This window comes from Pyrgilauda ruficollis, unplaced genomic scaffold (genome assembly GCF_017590135.1).
Source record: "Pyrgilauda ruficollis isolate IOZ18807 unplaced genomic scaffold, ASM1759013v1 scaffold1, whole genome shotgun sequence".
In the NCBI taxonomy this organism is placed as follows: Eukaryota; Metazoa; Chordata; class Aves; order Passeriformes; family Passeridae; genus Pyrgilauda; species Pyrgilauda ruficollis.
This window is the reverse complement of record NW_024508100.1, coordinates 21,987,300-22,006,373: the sequence shown is the minus strand read 5'-3', so window position 1 is coordinate 22,006,373 and position 19,074 is coordinate 21,987,300. Positions and strand designations below refer to the sequence as shown.

The window sequence follows — 19,074 nt, the reverse complement described above, 5'->3', positions numbered from 1 at the left end:
CTCTAAAAGGCTATCTTTACAAAGAAACAAGTGAGGTCTACTGATTATTGTTAAAGGGCACTGTCTTTAAAAACATAATAATAAGAATAACCCCAAAAATACTCCATTTCCAATTGATGTGATAAATTAGTCACTGGTATGTCCACCTTTTGATAATTCCTTGGCTTGTGATTTTAAAATAAAACATAATAAAAAAATTGCTGTAATGAATACTGATAGCAATGATCTAATTTTTAATCATGTGACCACCATACATGCTTAGCTGTGTTTCCCCACAACTGCTTCAGTATTAAACTAGAGGATGTTTGAAAACCAAGATGTTAATATTTGTGGGGAAATGAACAATTTGTTGTCTAATTTTTATTTTACTCAGACATTTTTGTTTCTCATGACAGCATTTAGTTTGGTTTGTTAAGGTTCATTTACTGTATTAGTATTTTGTAGTAATAACAGCAAGATGCTTTCTTATCCTTTCCCCTGACCCCTCTCTGCCTTGTGAGGAAGCTGCAGCTGCACTAAGTTGTATTTGATCCTTGTCATTGCTCCGTCCTTTTGCACCTGCAGCTCTGTTGGTCTCATCTTAACACCTGGCACCATGAATTATCCTCTTTTTATTCACTGTCTGTAGCAAATCCCATTTAGAGCTAAGCAATATATATTCTGGCAGTCAAATGACCATAAATGTCAGTATGTATTTCTCAAATGTAAATATAACTGAATAATTATATTCAAAATGCTGTGAAACTTTGTAGCACAGAATGTCCTTTAATTCTAGCATGCATAATCTTAAAATGCTGTTCAGTATTCTCTATCTGAAATGTCAAGCATGGATGACGCAAGCAGTAAACCTTGCACTCAGGTTTACATTTCCTTTAGAATCCTAAATATTGGGTTTGGTCTCTATACAGATCACAAACTTAGTAATGCTTATTTGTGGAATTTACTGTAACTTTCTGCATTTGCCTTTTCACTCTCTAAAATCTGGATGTAAATGTAACAAAAAATCCTCATTTAGAGTGCTGTGTATTTGCACTTTACCTACAGCACTGCAAAATAGTTTGCAACATTTGTGAATTTATATGCTGCTCTTAGAAGAAGTACATTTAGATCACTGATCCTGGGGGAACAGTGTTCCTGCATTTCATACTTAGATAACTTTGAAATTTCTATGATTTTAAAGTTAAAACTGCCATATCAACCATGGAGCATACATATCAACAGTTTTTGTTCCAAAGTGATTGAAGGTACTTACTCAGCTATCACAAAAAGTTGTTTCTGTTCTAGATACTATTTAATACCAGACAAGTTTTGATCGTACTACAGACCACCTTGTACTCAGTCACTGTCCTGTACCTCTCTCCTTTTCACACAAAAGCAGCTGCAAAACAAAGTTTTTCTAAAACCAGTCAAGAGTAAAATTCTTTCTCATTTGTCTTCCAGACACGAAGATCGATTGAGAAGTTATTAGAATGGGAAAACAATAGGTTATACCACAAGGTGAGTGCCGCAGGGAGCAGCTTCGTACTGTTGGAGTTTGAATTGCACAGTATGGAAACAGATGCTTTTGTTGAACGAAAAATATGAAAGGTGAACAAATGGGCTAGTCTGTGTGCTGCAATAAAATACAGCTCATTTTTCTTCTTTTTCTTTCCTCCTTGTCTAGCTGTGCTTGCATTGGAGACTAAGCAAAAGGAAATGTGAAACGAATAACATGATGGAATATGTAAGTTAAAGGGCTGTTTTGTGAGTTTCTCTATTAAATGATCATTTATTTTGCTTCTGATCTTATTCTTTTCATGATTATTAATCAGTAAAGGTGTCAGGAGCTTAATCGCCTGAGTGCAAGGATTTTCTACGGTTCACAGATGCATGGTTTCATGTGCAGGACTGATTTATAAAGTTATGAATGACTTGAAAACAACGCTTCACTGTGTTCTGAAAAATAATAAATTAATTGCCAAGATAAAATAGCTTGAACATGTGCTGATGGAGTGTGAAATTTTAGATGCTGTATAAAGAATAACCACAACTTTGGTTACGCAGCAAGTCAGATATGGCTATTTTATATAATGCTAATCAAGTCCAAAAGTATGGAAGAAGACCTTTCAACTAAGCTGTTGGAGCTTAAGAAACCTTTAGCTCCTTTTTTAGATTTTAACCTTTAAAGCTTTTTTAGATTTTAACTGTCCCTTACCTCAACTATCTTGAAAGTATCTTTATCTCCAATTGGTGTCACTAAAATATTTTCAAGTCAGTCTCTGGAGTTTTAATCTACTTTAGTCTTTGGCTGAGACTCCATAAATCCGTCTTGGTAATATACAGGGAGAAGTTATGTGTGGTTTAAAGTGAATGATGTCTTGTGTAGGATTTCAATTTGTTTAGCTTGCAACTTGTTCTTTTTGGTGCTGTTCTTATTTCCATTTTTTATATATCTTGGAAGTACATAGGATGGATGAAATTAAGCTGCTAAGATGTAAATAACATTAGAATTTCCACAATTTCTTCTGATGCTTTAGTAACTAGGCTGTAGGAAGTTTAGGTTTTTAAAAATAAAGATTAGCTTTGGAGAAATATCTACTGCATTAGGTCTAGCTTATCTGTGATCTTCCATTGCGCAGCGCTTTGTCTGTTCTTTAAAATAACAAAGCTATAATGCCCATAAAATTTTTAAATGTGATTCAACAGTTCAAAATTATATTAAAATTATCGTTTAGTCTTCTCCTTTGCCCTGTCCCTCCACTAGATCTTATCTCTTGCCTGAAATACAAGATCTTAAAAAAGCATTTTTTACAGAATGGCTCTATTCAGTTCACTGAATAAGTACTTATTGTAAAATTTATTCTTCTGAATTTTTTACATTAGATATATGGGTGAGACTGAAAATGGAATAAATCAAATTTCAGAAAATAGACTTAATCTTTGCCTAAATTTAGCATTTGTATTTTGCTGAAAACTTTATTTTTCTACAGGAAACATTGTCAAACCCAATGTTCTGCAGATTCAGTTGGAAAAAAACAATGTGAGCTTGTAAATACTATGTCCCAGCAACATTTACAGATGAATATTCATTCCATCAAATATATATTTTCAAATCAGTTGACCTGCTTACTGTAATAATATATGCATGGGCATATAGTTTCACAGGATAAAGGTCAAAGATTTTATTTTCAATTTATGGCATGTCGGGTATTATCTTTGGGTATACTTGATGAGATAATTTTTACAAAAACTCAGTGTGACATTTTCTCAATTTCAGTGAACTGATTTGCTCATGTCTTTAAAAACAGCTCCTAATATGATGGTGATTTAATTTTAAATAATAGATGCCTATCCTCAACTTTTCACTATTTTCACTAAACAGATGATTAAAATTAGACTCTTGTACCCAAAATTTGGTGCTTCACCAAACTGAAATCCGCTGTAGTAGATATTAAATTAAATAAATAATTAATTAAATTAAGAAAGACAAGAAATTCTTACACCTTTGACATAAACACAGTGCTTCAGCTTTATTTTCTGCTCCCTTTCTAAAAACTTGCCTGAAAATCAGAAGCCCTGGTTTCTCTACAAAATCCAGTGGTTGATTCAGGTCAGTGATCAGTGGATTTTGAGCAGTTTGCATTACTTCTGAAAATAAATCACTTCTGAATATCTCAAAAAATAAACTTGTACACATAATTTTGGGATTTGTAATTCCAAAAGTGCTTGTCTTAGAAATAAGATTGGAGACTTACTTTTATTTTCTGAGGCTTTGTATGCTTCCAGAGATAGATGTCTTTATTTTCTAAGCAGCTAAGTTGTATTCTCCTTTCAATCACAAATATTGAGAAATAATTTTTAACTTCTTAAAAAGGTGAGTTTTCCTTACAGGTAAATAAAACCCTTATTTATGTTACCAGATGCATTTATTTGTTTGTAAATCAGATCATGCTGCTGTGTTATGACTGTCTCCAAAGAACGAACGTGCACAAGTCGACATTTTCTCAAGCTTCCTATTTAAAGAGGATAAATACTTGGTTTGTGTTCTGGAGTGGACCCTATAGTGTACATAGCTGAGAAAAATGTAGTTTAAATTTGAATTGAGACCATAAGAATAATCATGCAAAACCATTAGTCAAGTTCTTGTTAACTACTTGAACATTTGTAGATATGGGAACTTTTCAAAAGTTGATACACTTTTTTATACAGGTATTGAACTATAGTCATGATTTAGAATCCTGTATTAAGTGGCAACAATTCTGAAGTAAGTTAAATTGCAATTGAAAACTAACTTTTCATGTATTGTGCATTCAGGAGGTTTTTTTATTTTTTTAAGGAATGCATTTATCGCTTTTGTAATTTTTTCCTGATAAATAAATTATTGCATAATAATTCTTTAACATAATTAGCTTACTTCAATTTGTGTGTTTCATATGAGTAGGCAAACTTTTCCAGCTGAATTTTATTCTTTGAGTATTAGTTTTCAACTCTAAACCAATTATCATACATGACTTTTCTAATGATCTCCTACCTGAGACAAATGCCATGATTTTTGTTTTTCATCACGACTTGATATACTAAAAAAACAAAACCATGTGAATTATAATTGTGATAGATAATAGAATTGCTGCTGTCTTTAATACGTATTTGTTTTCTTTTTATGCAGGTCATCCTTATAGAATTTTTACCAAAGACACCGATTTTTCGACCAGATTAGCATTCGATTTATTTATAGAGACTTATTCAAGTATGTTGTCTTTCCAATGGTGCCTTGCTTGGTGCTCTCCTGGTAGTGACATAACTTTGGTTCTACAGAATCTTGTGGTGGTTTCATTTGGTTTTTGTTTGTTTGTTTTGGGTTTTCATGTTTGTTTGTTTTGGTTTATTTTTGGTTGGTTAGTTGGTTTTTTTGTGTTTTTTTAAAATAAGAGTATGTTCTAATTGTATTTGGTCAGACTCTGCAAAGTAATTTCATACAACTGTTAATTACACTTAAGTTATTTTTACTTTTGCTACTTCTGTTTATTAATGTATCTTGATTTTCAAAGGAGTCTTTTATATGTGTGCGCGCGTGTGTGTACATATATATATTACTATAAATACACAGCTGAAAATGATATACATGTGAACAGGTATTTTTTTATCCCTATATGATACAACTGGTTGACTGTACATTGTGTAAATTCCTTTAGTCATTCTGAAGTTGCTGAAGTTCCTTCTAAGATATTTGGACCCTTCTGTCAGTGACTAGTCAATTGTAAATACTTTTATTTCTTTTTGGGATATTGACTAGTCTCTTCCAGCAAAGAAGGAGACAAAGTTCTTTTTGAAACCCAGATATTGTTAGTAGAAATCGCTATGCTTTTCATGAAGAAGTCCTGTCAACTGGTTCTGAAAAAGTTTGACTTAAAAAAATTTAAAAAATGAGGCAGCCAAGTGGAATTATTTAACTCAGACTAGAAGAATCACTGAGAGCATTGCGTGCATCTGGTTAATGGAACTCAAGATCACAAAAGTATATTATTATTTCATGTTATAATGTAGCTGTTTTAATTCAGTCAGTTGCCATGTGCCAGCTTTATTCATACTGTTTACCAGATCTTGTACACAGGGGTGCAGAAGGACTTGTTTTAGTAAAATTTAGTTGCTCAAGGAAACCTTTCCTGGTTGTTTTTGTTTATTTAAAGCCACATACACAGGGAAAAAAAGTTACTGAATTCTTGAACAGTGCAGTTCCAGTTGCAAATCCATGAATTAAAGCAATCAAAGCAGGGTGCACTAGGCAACAGTGTATGCGTAAATGTGTTAGGCAGTTATTTATTGTACCCTTTCTTCTGCTCATTTTGGTTTACAAAGCTTATTTTCTGCACAAGTATAAGACTTTTTTTACTGGATATATGATGTATGCTTGGGTCAGGGCAGTTGTATTTCATTTCTTCTGATTATACTTTTGTTTTACTTATCTTCACGTGTAGCTTTTGGGGTTTTTTACTTGCAGCTCTCATACTGCAGAATTAGGTATCTAAAATTACTGTACACAAAATTGATGTAAGTTAAGAACATGTTCGTTGTACATTTGTGTTAGCAAGCAATAATGTGAATATATTAAAAAAAAAAAAGATGTACTCTGCTTAATATTTGTATGAATGAAGAGTTGATACCACTACAAGAATAGTCTTCTCTTTTTAATCTTTTAAATACAAGTTTTATTTCAAGGTAACATATTACAGATACCTTGATGCTGTGAACTATTTTTCTATGTCTTCAAAATATTTATTCTCTGTAAAATATTCCCTAGTGAGTATTATATTCCTAAATTGTTCATAGTGTGAGTGTTCTAGAAAGTTTTAAGTTTTCTTAAATTTAAGCCTTCTGTATCTGTTCCCAAAATTCATCCTTTGCATAGCTTTCATCTGTGGATTCCTACGGTTCACTTTGAGAATGGCTCAGCTATGCTTTTCATACGAACCTACAAGGGTGTTCCTTTGACTTAATATGATTTTTAATTAACAAATCCCAGTTCTGTGCTGGCCTCAGTCTTCTGAGTGCCACCCATGGTTTCTCTACAAAGTAGCTGCTTATCATTTTCTAAAAATCAATTCCAACCTCTTCTTCAGTACAAATCTGGGTCTGCTGCACTCCTCTCACCCAAAAGTATTAATCATAACCTCGGTCTAGTTTCAGCCTGCAGGAGGACAGAAAGCTAACGTTGATGGCAGCAGAGATAGGGGAGGTTGGCGGTGCAGAGGAGAGGTTGGAATTGAACAGAAGTGATAACTGGTGATAAATACCTATGGCCAGAAATATAATTTATTTCTTTTGTGTCAGTTTTCAATAAAATGAATATTGGATCATATGAGGCCTAGATTTTGTAAAAAATTTCATTTGACAATAGAGATAATTTGTGTCATGGATGCAGTTTTCCACTGATGTGGAAATCTATCCCTCCACTCTAGTGAAGGATATGGCTTGTGATATGTTCGTAGCAGCTATTTGTCTTAGTTTACTACTCAGACTTCCCATAGCGTGTTCTGTCCACTTCCACAGCTACCTTGCCAGCAGCACCCAAACCCAGTGCCAGTAAAGCTGTTTCAGGTGTGATTTGTGCTGAGACCAGAGCAGTGAACAGAGTGTGGCTTACAGGTTTACAGAGTATCCCATTAGTAAAGCTTCCACATCAACAGTAGTGATGCTTAAGATCCTTTCTACTTCTGGGTGCATCAGCAGTCATAGGCTTGGTTGGCAGACATTTCTATATTATAGCTGTGACTTTCTCTTTAAGAAATAATATAGAGATCCAAAGTAGAGCTCTGAGCAACTAAAAAGTTAAATCCCTTTGTAAGGAGGCCAGACTTACGCCCTCAAAAAGTATTTTGGGTATTTTATTAATACAATGTCTCTGACTTAAAATATAATCAGGAAATTTGAGAAAATGCCTGTATTGAGAGATGAATATTATCTCAGAAGTGGTACTCTCGTGAAGAAGTAGTACACTCACCTAGTAAGAAGGTTATAAAACATTTTCATACAATCCCTTTCAATTCATTAATTACAGTGATGGAAATTGAAGATGGCAGGAGCTTTAATCAACTGTTTAATGCCTGCGGCAGTTGTCAGGATTTTCTTTTGATGTTGCTTCTGAAATACTAAATCTATTTATTTTGATTGCTAGTGAGAAGACATATATTACCTTTTTGTCACTTGGCAAAGAACAAAATTGCACAGTTTGAGCAGACCAGAAGCTATAGTAGGACTTCCAGGACACAGCCTACTCTTTGCTAAAATAACTGTTACATTATACTAACTTGTTTAGCTTCTTGCAACTCAGCAGTTCCTACAAATAATCTTATCTATTTAAAATTTCCTTGAACAGTTAAGTTAGGTATCAAGTTGATAATAATCAAGTTATGCCTGTTTCATCCTTAGACTGCTGAACTAATGGTGAAGGCATCAATGAATCCCTGTGAGAGCTAATTATTAGTTTTAGATATAGTTGCCTTTAGCTGGTGAATAAAGATTTCTTACTTACTGTAATATAATAGAAACAAATTATTTTAAATTTTTTAGCCATAGGTGGAAATAAGTTCTGAGGGAGAAGGACTTCCTCTCTGACCCTATGTGAAGAGCTCATCTGTTGTTAAATAGTTGTGACTTGAAGTTTATATTGGGATTGACAAACTTCACCAGAAATGAAAATGTTTATGGAGATACAGGAAGTCAGTAAATTTTTTGTAATAGGTCAGTAAGAGTAATTTTAATAAACTATTTATGCAGATCCAAAATTTCCCATGATACGTAAACCCAAGAAAAATAGTTTGTAAAAACTTTTTACAGTACTTAGATGTAAATTATAATCTCTAAATCAATTTGTTAAATGATACGTTTTTGTAATTCTCAAGACCATGATATTTAAATGTAATACACTGTCTCTCCAACACAGGCTTACTTAAAAGTCAGTTTTAATTTATTTGTTTTCTGAAAGTCATTATTTAGCCCCAAAGATTGTGGGAAGAGCTTTAAAATATAATCTATAACTGCTTAGAAGCCAGGAGCCAAGGAAAAAGAACTTTCCCTTCCCTCCACCCCCTCCACCCCAAAGTCTTAATTTTAAATTGGTCCCCTTGTTTTGGAGCCCTAGTTTATGGGTTTTGAGCAGCTGGCAATAATGCAAATTGTCCACCAAAAACCCCATTTGAATTCTGAACAGTTTAAAAAGATCACTTTAATTGAAGAGGTGAAAGACGTGTTAAGCAAAGAAAATCCGTGGTTCTTTTAAGTTCTCCCAGCACTGCTGTTGAATAATTAAAACAAGGATCATGATGACCCTACATTAGGTCAAAATCCAGATGATTTTGTGTAAAGGAAACACTCAATTAGAGAGGTCTCAGAGCCTCAAATGTCTTGGATTCATAAGTAGTGACTTATTAAGGATAAGTGGTGCTGGCTAGTTTTGTACCTGTGACTAAAATCATTTGTGTTGCTCTTCAGCAACCTTGCTTATGAAAAGAAAGCATTTCAGAAATCTGTATTCATCACTGCTAATTTGCTGTAATTTCTCTGCTTCTCCCGATAGCCACGTTGCATTTCCATGACAAACAGCTAAGTGTATGATCATTATAATGCCTTTAATAGCCATATTGTAGGTAGAAATATTAACTTCTCAGGGACTAATAGGAAATACGAGCTTGGAATTAATGAGCTGAATGCCTGTCTGCATGAAGGCTTACTTTGCAAATGTCACCCTAGAAACTTGATTGTAATATGCATGACCATTATGAATGTTATCAATATAAAGTTATGAGAACTTCTTTTACCCTGTATTACTAGGCTGCTGAATGTCAATGTTGGATAAGGATAAATGAAGGGGTTTTTTTCTGATTTGGATGGAGTGATTATTTCTAATGGTGCTACCTTCTTAATTCCTGTGTTTATTCTTTGTAAAGTTTTCTCTGTAGGCTGGGTGAATCAGGGGATACTGGTGTACTAAGAAAACAGTATCATTCTTCTTAAAAAGTAGAATAATTTCAAGGGGCGAAGTACTCTAGAAGTGAAAAAAGTTGCTGCTTAAACCATGCATTTATTCTTCATTAGGTATCCATTTGGACTGTTTTGTTGGTAACAGTACTTTGCAGTTCATTACTTTTTGAATTTTCATCTTTCTGATGTATCAGTCAGTATAGGCTGAATTAAAAAACATATTTGAAAAATAAAACTCCCTGATTCCTTGCATGAAAGGTCATATGTTGACACTTGTGCTGATGTATATATGTATCCCTACCATATAACACCTGGGTAATATACACATTTCATAATACTGTATTTTACTGCTTTCATGGAAGTTGATCCTTTAAAAAAAGTCTTCTGGTTTGTCTAGCTCATTAATATTTCATTAATATTTATTTTCTTGAAAAAGGATTCATAAATGCTTGGCTCTTCAAAATACAACAGACCATTAGGAACAATTTAGTAAGGCAAAAGGTGAAACATAGGAATTAGGAGAAGCAGCACTCAAAAGATTGGATTTGGGGATTAGGTTTAGAGTTCTGTGAGTATGGCAGAAAATAGTTTTGAACTGAATGAAATGGTATTGAATGATGCAAGTTAAGCAAAAGCTAGCAGTCCATTTTAGTAATTATGTAGACTGTGTATTAACTTCTGTTCGCTTTTTTATTTTGGTGTGTGATTGATTTATTTTGGTTATGCTCTAGTTGATAGACAATTCTGCTATCATACAGAATAATAATGCAGAAGGTAAGCTTCCTTCTGAACTCAGCATCTCTTCATTTAAAATAGCCAGACCCAAGTGGAATTGCTGATGAGAGCTGTGCTGAGTGCAGAACAGTCTTTTCCTAAACTGGAGCCTGTAATGCATGACTAATTGTTTCCAAAGAAAATTCTTGACCTGTCCAGACAGCTCCTGTCATGTGACAGTATATCTAAGGCTCACAAGTAGGATCCAGTTAGTAAAATTTATGTTCAGGTAAGTAAGACTTTTGTAGTTAATTTTAGTTTTTATTTAGAAGGGAACCATTGACAAATGCTCACTTTGTGAGAACAAATACATTTTTATAATGTTTATTGAAACATGCTTTTTTCTTGTTTGCTCCTCATTTATAGCTTAACAAATGAAATTTACTTTGCCTCATGTTGAAAACTGGACTTAGTAGTCAGCTGAAAACTTTTTTTTTTTGTTACAGCATTTTAGGTTTATGAATACATTTTTAAAGTCATGCATAGAAATGTTTCAAAAAGTCATATTCTGATGCAACGTAACTGATATTTTTAGTGGCTGTATGTTTAAACTGGTTTCATTGTGCTGATATAAATATCTAACTCATCCACTCCAAGTGTGTATCTCTGATCCTTTTATGCTAGCAATAGGCTTTCTGACTTGTGAGGATATGCAGTGTACCTACTGGTTAATGTTGTCAATGAACAGTTTGGTTCAGTGAGATAACAGGGAATATGAAGTAATTCCTGATTTGAAAAGTGTGACCCAGATCCTTGTTTTCATAAAGGATGGAGTCTGGCAATCAGAATATGAACTCATTCCAAACATAAATTTGAAAGAGAGTAGTAAACTACAAAACAGTGCCTAAGTGTTGTGTGCTAAATTAGACCTGTGTAACTCATGTTGCATTAAAAAAATTTGCAGAGAATTGCACTGGACTGCTTGTGCTTAGGAAAGACCTGTTAAATGTATGAAGCAGTAATTGTCAATAAGTCACTGAAAAGACGTTGCCATCAAGAGGGAAAACTTAAAACCCAATATTTTGGAGTATGTTAGAAATCCATTTCAAGCAGAAAACGTGTAAGCAATAATTTAACCTAAAACTGGAGATTAAAGAAGCTGCTACTTACAGAGAGACGTGATGTTAATTTTGCCTGTTGGGCATCTCTCCTCTCACAAAGAGTTTAGAAAGATAGGTTTGCTGTGATTTCCACTATTATAACATTCCTCTTCAAGTATCCTAAATCCAGGTGAGAGACTCAAAGCTTAGAAGCCAGCACTGTGTTTACAGGGTGCACAGCTTTGGGAGGAGAAGATAGGAATAAAAGGACTTTTTTAAGACTGCACAATTGTATATATGAATATTTAAGAATATTTAACCATGTCTGCTAAATTACTGAGGTTAATCTGTTATTGAATTGTAGAATATTATTTAATACATCGACATTGGTTTTTCCTGACCTGACCCAGAAATGGAAAGGACTCCAATATAACTTTTTTAAAAGCATTTCTTAAGTTGTATGTATTATACACTAATAAAATAATTGTTTAACCTATCTTCTGAGCCTTACAGTTTTTCATCTGTGTTGGGGGGAGGGTGTGGTAGGGATAGGAAGAGAAGGAAAAACATGAGAAACTGCTGTATTCTGCAGTGATCTCATCTTACTTCCAGTTGATATTTTTAGCCTAAGGGAGGGGGGGGGGGGGTGAGAGGGGAGAGAAAAGAGAGAAAATAATTTTGGGTAATTTAGGTGACTCTAGGACTGGAGTTAGCAAATTACAGGCATTGCCTGCTCTAAGTGTTTCAAACTGGCTTTTCATTAAGTCCACATTTGGAGTTCTTTAAGCTTTTCAAGCCCTAATGATGGTAGGATTTATTAAATGTGCTATCATTATGGTTGAATGGTGATTTTGAAGCTGTGTCTTTTTTTGAAACTTTTATTCACGTGTGCTCTCAAACAAGATAGGGTTTCCGTCTAGTTGAGGCAGATGCCACCTATTCAGAAAGGAATCATTCCTATCCATGCAGTTCACATGTTTTTCAGACCATTCAGTATGAAATGCTGGTTAACCTGAACCTTATGAACAAAAATTAAGTCTCACTCTCCGCCATGCCGAGGATGGCCTTGGTTCTCATCAGCCGGCAGCTTTTCCTTGCATGGAATGTTTTAAGCTCGTTGGTTACTGTAGTATGGAAGTCTTGACAGTCTCTTTATAATGTGCGTGTGTATAATGTCTCTAGCATGTATGAGAGGTGTGTTAGGCATGCTCATGTCCCAGCGTGCGGGTGGGGAGGGGTGCTCCTGCCCGGCGCTGTGAAGCATTCCGGTGTTGTAATGTGGCCTTGCAAAGCGGTAGATACAATGTTGCTGAGCAGAAAAGCGCACGATAGATTTAATGTAGCCAATTGTGTACTTTTGAAAAAAAGAGTAACTGTTCAGTGTGAGTTAATTTTGGATTTTTTCAGCATCTCTCTTTTAGGCTTTGTGCTGCATTCTTCTAGACAAATGCGTATTCCATGTGGGCCACTGTTCTGCTAAATGCTCTCAGTTCTCCTTTTGCAATCAAGATTATGTTGCTAAGGAGATTTTGCTTTTATTGGTGCCATTGATTTGTGTTAATACGTTTTGAATACCTCTCGGTATTCTTCCGTAGACAAGGCCAAAAGAAAAACTTCCCTGAGTTTCCCGATTTACATCACAAATGGAGCGGTGGTGTAATGAAGCCGATATAAAGTGGGCAGTTGAAAGGGAACTAAAGAAGGGCACTCAAGTGAGAAATGAAGAAATGTGCCGAGAGCGGTCTGCGGGCCGCCTCCGGCCCAGCTGCGGGAGCGGGAGCGGGCCGGGCCCGGCGCCGGGGCAGGGGGACAGCCCGCGCCTCCGGCCGCCCGGACCACCCACTCGCCGCGCCGCGGCCCCGCGGATTACCGGGGCCGCCGCTGCCGCTTCCGACCGCCCGCCGCCGCGGGGCACGGCGGGCCCCTCCCGGCTCCCGGGGCACCGCGGGCACCGGCGGGACAGCGAGCTCTGGGGAGCTGCAGCAGCGCGGCCTCGGCCTCCGCAGCGATGGCCTCACCGCCCGTCTTCCCCGTGCCCTCCGGCCGGACCCTGTGCGCGGTACTCCGGCTCCCCGCGGCTCTCGATGGGGCGCAGAGAAGCTGCGGGCCCCGCTTTATCGATGCACCGCCACGGGCAGGCTGAGCTGGGAGTCTGCGCTCGGGCACTCTGGCTTTGTGGAGCCCTTGGCGAGGGGCTGGTGGCGCTCGCTGGGCATTGCCTGCCTGTCCTTTAAAAGGAAACAAACAGAAAAACACCACCACCCTGAAAAAGCAACTCCACCAGAAAAAAAAAAAAAAAATTTAAAAAAAAAACTCCCAAACTAGGGCCAAGAGTTAAAAAAAAAAAAAAAAAAAAGATTAATTTTAAAGCACCCAAAGCCTTTTAATCTCGTGTCCACAGATGGCTCCACTGAAGCCTCAGGAGGAGGTTAGGTCTCCTGTCCTCATGTACAAGGACAAGGACCTCCATTGCCTGCTCTGGCTCTTCTGTATTACATAGATAAGCTGCTGAATGACTCCAAGTCCAGATAGTTTATTTATATGAGAAGATTATTCAGAGCACGTTTACACCAAAAAGCCGAAGAGCATTCCCATATTCCAGGGTTTGCCATCAGAGAAATCTGTCTGTGGTGGTCTAAAACCCCTTCCCCTTGTTTGATGCCAGGACGGCAGAGAAGGTCTGTGTCTGTCCACAAACCAGGTAAAGGAGCAGTGTTTATATGTGCAAAGCACAATGGTGGTTGCACATATTCAGAGAAGAGCATTTCTCTTACGCAGCCCCCTGGTGTGATGGGAGGCACTGTGCTGTGTGCTGGTGGATGAGCTGGGATGATAACTGGTTTCACATACTTCATTTAGATTTTGGTCTTCGCCAAGATCGAGGTGACCCAAAGTTGCAGATTCACATGGCTTCTGATCCAGAGGAGCAAAAGTGATTTAAATATAGAAAGGGTTGCTCTATCTTTTGCGTCAGGACCAGCAGTCTCCTTTACGGTATATATTGCTTACTGTGAAAATGTCCCATTGCATTTATGAAGGCTCAGCTTGCTTCTTCACATTGGTCAAGCCAGAAGTCTTTATTCTTAGTGTATCAATCATGTTATATGTAGAATAAACTTGGTCTTGCGTTTTTGCTCTCCGAAGTATTCAGCTCCTGCCAGGAGAATAAAACAGAGGCTTGCTGAATGGATGGGAGTAGAAGAACTCAGCCTCTTTACTCATTTTACTCATTTTTGAGGGGACGTTTTGCAGACTCTAGATGTTAAGTGACTTTTTCCTGATTGTGTGCGTTTGAAGATCTGGATCTTGAGTAATTGTTTAATAAAATGAGAGACATTAAAAAGGATAACTGTTCTATCTGAATTATGCAAAAATTATTTTATCAGTGAGTCTTACTCGGGATTTTATGCTATTCTGGTTTAATTTCACACATTCACGTTTCCAGAGTGTGTGCGAAAATACATCTCTAGTTTCTTTTTTTCATAGTTTTTGCAACATACTCTATGGAAAGGGCCTGTTTTTATATGAGATAATGAGTTTTGAGGTTAACGAGGATAAGGCCCAGAATTCATACTGTATTGTGTGCCATTGAATATACAGTAGAAACAAATTGAGAAGCAGACACTGTTTTAAAATCCTCTTTCACTGAGGCATTTTGTTTAGCATTCAGAACACAGCCACATTACATGATTAGCTGATTTTAATGACTGTCCTCTAATCAGTTAAATGGAACTATGTGAAAAACTTAAAAAGATTATATTTATGGAGATAGCCTGTTTACATTGTTACACCTCAGCTAAAAGGATATTTGGCATGTATGATACAGCTAAGAGAAAAATGTTGAAGGCTGGAGAAACCTTGAAGACAATTGAATCCAGCCCATTCTTTCTCTCCCCACAATGCATGCTCTGATGACTTAGTATTTTAATTAATGTCAACCCTTACCGTCAGTGCTCATGGGAACAATCACACACCAACACAAAAACATTTTAAATGGCTGGCAACCTACCAGATACTGAGCTAAGCATTCCCATGGTAGAGTGGATGGTTTCTTAGCCAGTTCTGCACTGGATGAAGTAAGTACTCTAACAGTACTGGCTCGAAAGGCTATTATTTTCATATTAAACAGTGCAGTATGGTTTCTAAATTCTGTTATAAAGTGTTTTATATTTACTTCCCAACACTAATATCAACGTTATTTATATGGATGCGGTTGAACTTTACTCTTTGTTGTTACTAAAACTGTTTTTTTCTTTTTCCTTCTGTTTCCCCCTTTTTTGGTTTCCTTGCTGCTAAACCAAATCCATATATGTTTTATTTTTTCTCTCTTATAATGCACATGATCAGATACAGCCTAAACAAATAACTGGTTTCCAATGTAGCTTAAAAAATCTGCTGGCCAAGTAAATTTTAAAATTGGGCAAGTTGTATATTTTTGGTTTTGTATTGTGTTACTTTTGCATGGTAGGAATTGGGTCTCGTCTCTAACTACCTGATAGATACTCCGTTATCCTCACCTCTGCAATATTTGCTTGTCAAGTGTACTAAGTAGCCTGATCCTGCTTATTCCTCGAAGGTCTTTTTCCCTCCTCCCATCCTCTGTTTGCTGTTTGCTCAAATTGTTTAAACGTGGAGCTCAATGACAGGCTATTAGCGCTGACTGGAGCCACACATAATGTGGCCACATGTTGTGTAAGCTTCACAACTTGTCTGCTAATTCGCCTCAGGCCTGACCTGAAATACCCTTGCTATTCTAGCTCTTAGCCCTTCCCCAGCACAGACAGACACTCCTGCTAACTCTAGGACACATTGGTGAGGTCTTTGATGTGGGGCCAAATCCTGCCTCGCTTTGTGCCAAAGGTTGTGCGGCGGCAGTGGGTGAATCTCCCCGAGGAAGAGAAGAGGGCAGAGCCACCTGTGCTGTAAGGATGGGGACGAGGATGACTCTTCCTCTTCTGGTGCAACCCATCAGCAGTGAAAGCTGAAGCTCGTTGGGCGGGCAGTGCCTCTTGCACTGCCCTTCTCTGCCCGTGGCTCTGTGAATCCCACTCATGGATCATTAGGGAAAATACAATTTCCATAGGAAAACAAGTCCATAGGAAAACAATTTCCACAGTCCACAAGCTGTGAGGAAGTAACATGTCAAGAGAAGCCCAGGCTGGCAAGCAGAGGGTGCTCTCTCTTTCGTGCTTGTCGTTAGGCTCTCTGATGCCACTCTGATGGGTGCTAAAAGGAGGGACTGTTTTAGTTAAATTGGGAGAAATAAAGAGCAGTCCATGTAGGAAGAAGATAAGGATAATGAAATACATACTGAAGAGCTCAGAGAATGTACTCATTAGAAGATGAGTGTATTGGGCAGTAAATAGATGAACCTAGAAGGATTCAAGCCACAGAAAGTGAAAAGATTAATGCAGATGTATAGTGCTGGTATCCAAAAGGGAAATTAGTTGGAGAAATGGATTTCAGGTTATGATGCTGATTAGGAGGAAGAGTGCTTGGTAAAATAAGCAATAGGACACATGGGTTGATATGGCTGATTGGGGAATGCAAATATATAGAGAAAGCCTTAAAAAGGCAATGGAAACCCCAGCAACAGTATATAAACAATGTTTTAAAAGACTGTAAAGCAATAGCAGACTAGAAAAGGGGAATATGAAAGTTTTGGGAGTGTGGAATTTAGGAGGACATGGAAAAGCAAAGTTTAGTGAAAATTAGAAAATTATGAGCAAGGAGCACTGAAAGAAAAAGAAAATTAATAAGTTCAAAAGAAAAGAAAGATTTTAGAAGTGAAAAGGGGAGAGTTATGTGAATTAAAATAATGGGGGAAAAAAAGTGACATGGTCGCAGAGAAAGGTGGGAGAAAGGAGCAGGAGAAGTGTACACACAATGCAGTCTGTGTTCATCTCTTTAGAAATACCTTTAAACCTTCCAAAATGTGGACAACTTTTAAAACTGCAAACCCCAGGATCACCAGCTCTGTTTTGGTGTGTCCATCTTCATCCTATAGGATGGAAGATTGGGAAGATCTTTACCATTCCCATTTTGTGAATGCACTTCCCCACTCATGATGTTTAAGTTATACGAAGAACTCTCAGCCCATTTATTCTTCTTTCTGCAACCTGTCCCCCTGAAACACTTCCAGTATTCAGTCCCACATGTATCTCAGAGACCCACGACATGCTGTTTTCAGATCTTTGTTGAGCTGTTCCCTCATTCACAACCTGAACTCCCTGACTCCAGGAGATACAAGTAGCAGGAAAGGCTACATTTTACCCCTAATAAGCGGTTTCAAACATCTTCCCTCATTAAACTGTGATTTTTTTTTTTCCCCTGAAGATGAAGGGTTGTTTTCAGAAGCACTGTAATGATCTAAGGTTTTTTTTGTTTTTTTTTTTTCCCACTTCCATTCAGTTTATGACCCATATTACAAATGTGGGCTGTAAAACCTTCAGTTGTTACAATGTCCAGAAAGTTTCTGGCAAAATCATCATCTGTTTCATAAAGGTGAAATTTGCTGTGGACAGATGAATTGTTTTTCTAGCTGAGGCATATAATTAGACCAACAGAATTTTCATGTCAATTCCTCCCCTGGGAATAATGAACAAATATACAGAATGCCATGCCAGACCACGGGCTAAGGACAGATGTTCAAAAGATCTCAAAAAAATTGAAGCCAGGCATATAAAAACAATTTAAAGTTGATGTAAGCAAGTCTGTGACAAAGATTGTCTTTCCTTGAAGTGTGTGTGTGTACAGAGTGTGCAGTGCTTTAATTTACATAGCAAATAGATGTTCTCGTTTATATAATAAAGCTTAAAAGTTTGAATTAGAAAAGTAAACTTGTTTCCCTTTGTGCTGTACAAATATGTGTGCTAGAGATGGACCTTATTTCAAAGAATGTGCAAGTAGTTAAACAAGAGAGGCAAACACAGAAGCTGAATACAAGCAAAATATCATGTTAGTTCCCTTAGAAATAATGGTGCTTCTTCATCATTTCCCCCTGCTCATTTCAACCTTGCCAAAACTAGCCCTGCCTGTCACAACTGCATACCAAGCATCCTCTGTCACTCCCACAGCAAGGATTTAGTTGGGGGGGAGGTGTGTGTTAATCAACAGGATTCTTCTGTGGGTTTTTTTTCCCTTCTGAAGAACAATTGTCTTTCTCAGATCTGGTATGAATAAAAAGAAGGAGTAAAATCAGCACAGCTGACAGAAAAAAAAACAAAAACAAAAAAACACCTTGAGACAGTTTGGTTTTCTTTCCAAAATATAAGGCATCTCACCCCTGAAAAGTTTTACTTCTGTCTAGTAACATATAGACATCTTGCTTTTTCCCATTCAGGTTAGTTGAATGTTAAAACTGATTTTCAAAGATTCTCTTTCTTTCAGCAGAGCACTGACTCAGCATCCCAACAACAATGCATTTAGAGCAGGCATTAGTTTTGAAAATGTTGTTTCAACTCTGTGAGAGACCATGGCAACAAAGATAGGATGAAGACCTTTGAACAAATCTTTGAATACTGTTTAGAAGGAGGAGAATGGATAGGAAGAGAGAGGGAAAGAGAGTAGGATTCATTTGCTTCTTAGTGATGCTACCATTTTAAGGGGCAGTACTAATTCCTATAATAGACTTCACTCCTGGGCAAAGAATGCTATGGAATAGCCCCGAATGAGTGCCACTTCCCATTGAGATAAAGTCTAGGGTTGTACTGAGGGTTTTTTAGCCCTTGTTTGTTTTGACAAGTAGATTCTTTTGCTTTATCTCTTTTAAACAAGAGAAGTTTTAAGGCTGAAAGATTTGAGC

At 37.0% G+C, this 19,074-nt stretch overlaps 1 protein-coding gene across 2 annotated transcripts in view; it reads left to right on the top strand.

Moving 5' to 3' along the window:
- The window catches only part of CHIC2 (cysteine rich hydrophobic domain 2), a 30,016-nt gene extending 18,250 nt beyond the window's left edge, over nt 1-11,766 (top strand). The window contains exons 4-7 of one of the 2 annotated variants that reach the window (XM_041460991.1): nt 1,441-1,497; nt 1,664-1,723; nt 4,189-4,243; nt 4,646-11,766. In XM_041460991.1, coding sequence (XP_041316925.1) covers nt 1,441-1,497; nt 1,664-1,723; nt 4,189-4,242 — 171 coding nt within the window. In that variant the 3' untranslated portion in view covers nt 4,243; nt 4,646-11,766. The remainder of the gene's footprint in view (nt 1-1,440; nt 1,498-1,663; nt 1,724-4,188; nt 4,244-4,645) is intronic. The other variant, XM_041461083.1, reaches the window with a different exon arrangement.
- Nucleotides 11,767-19,074: the final 7,308 nt, after the last annotated feature.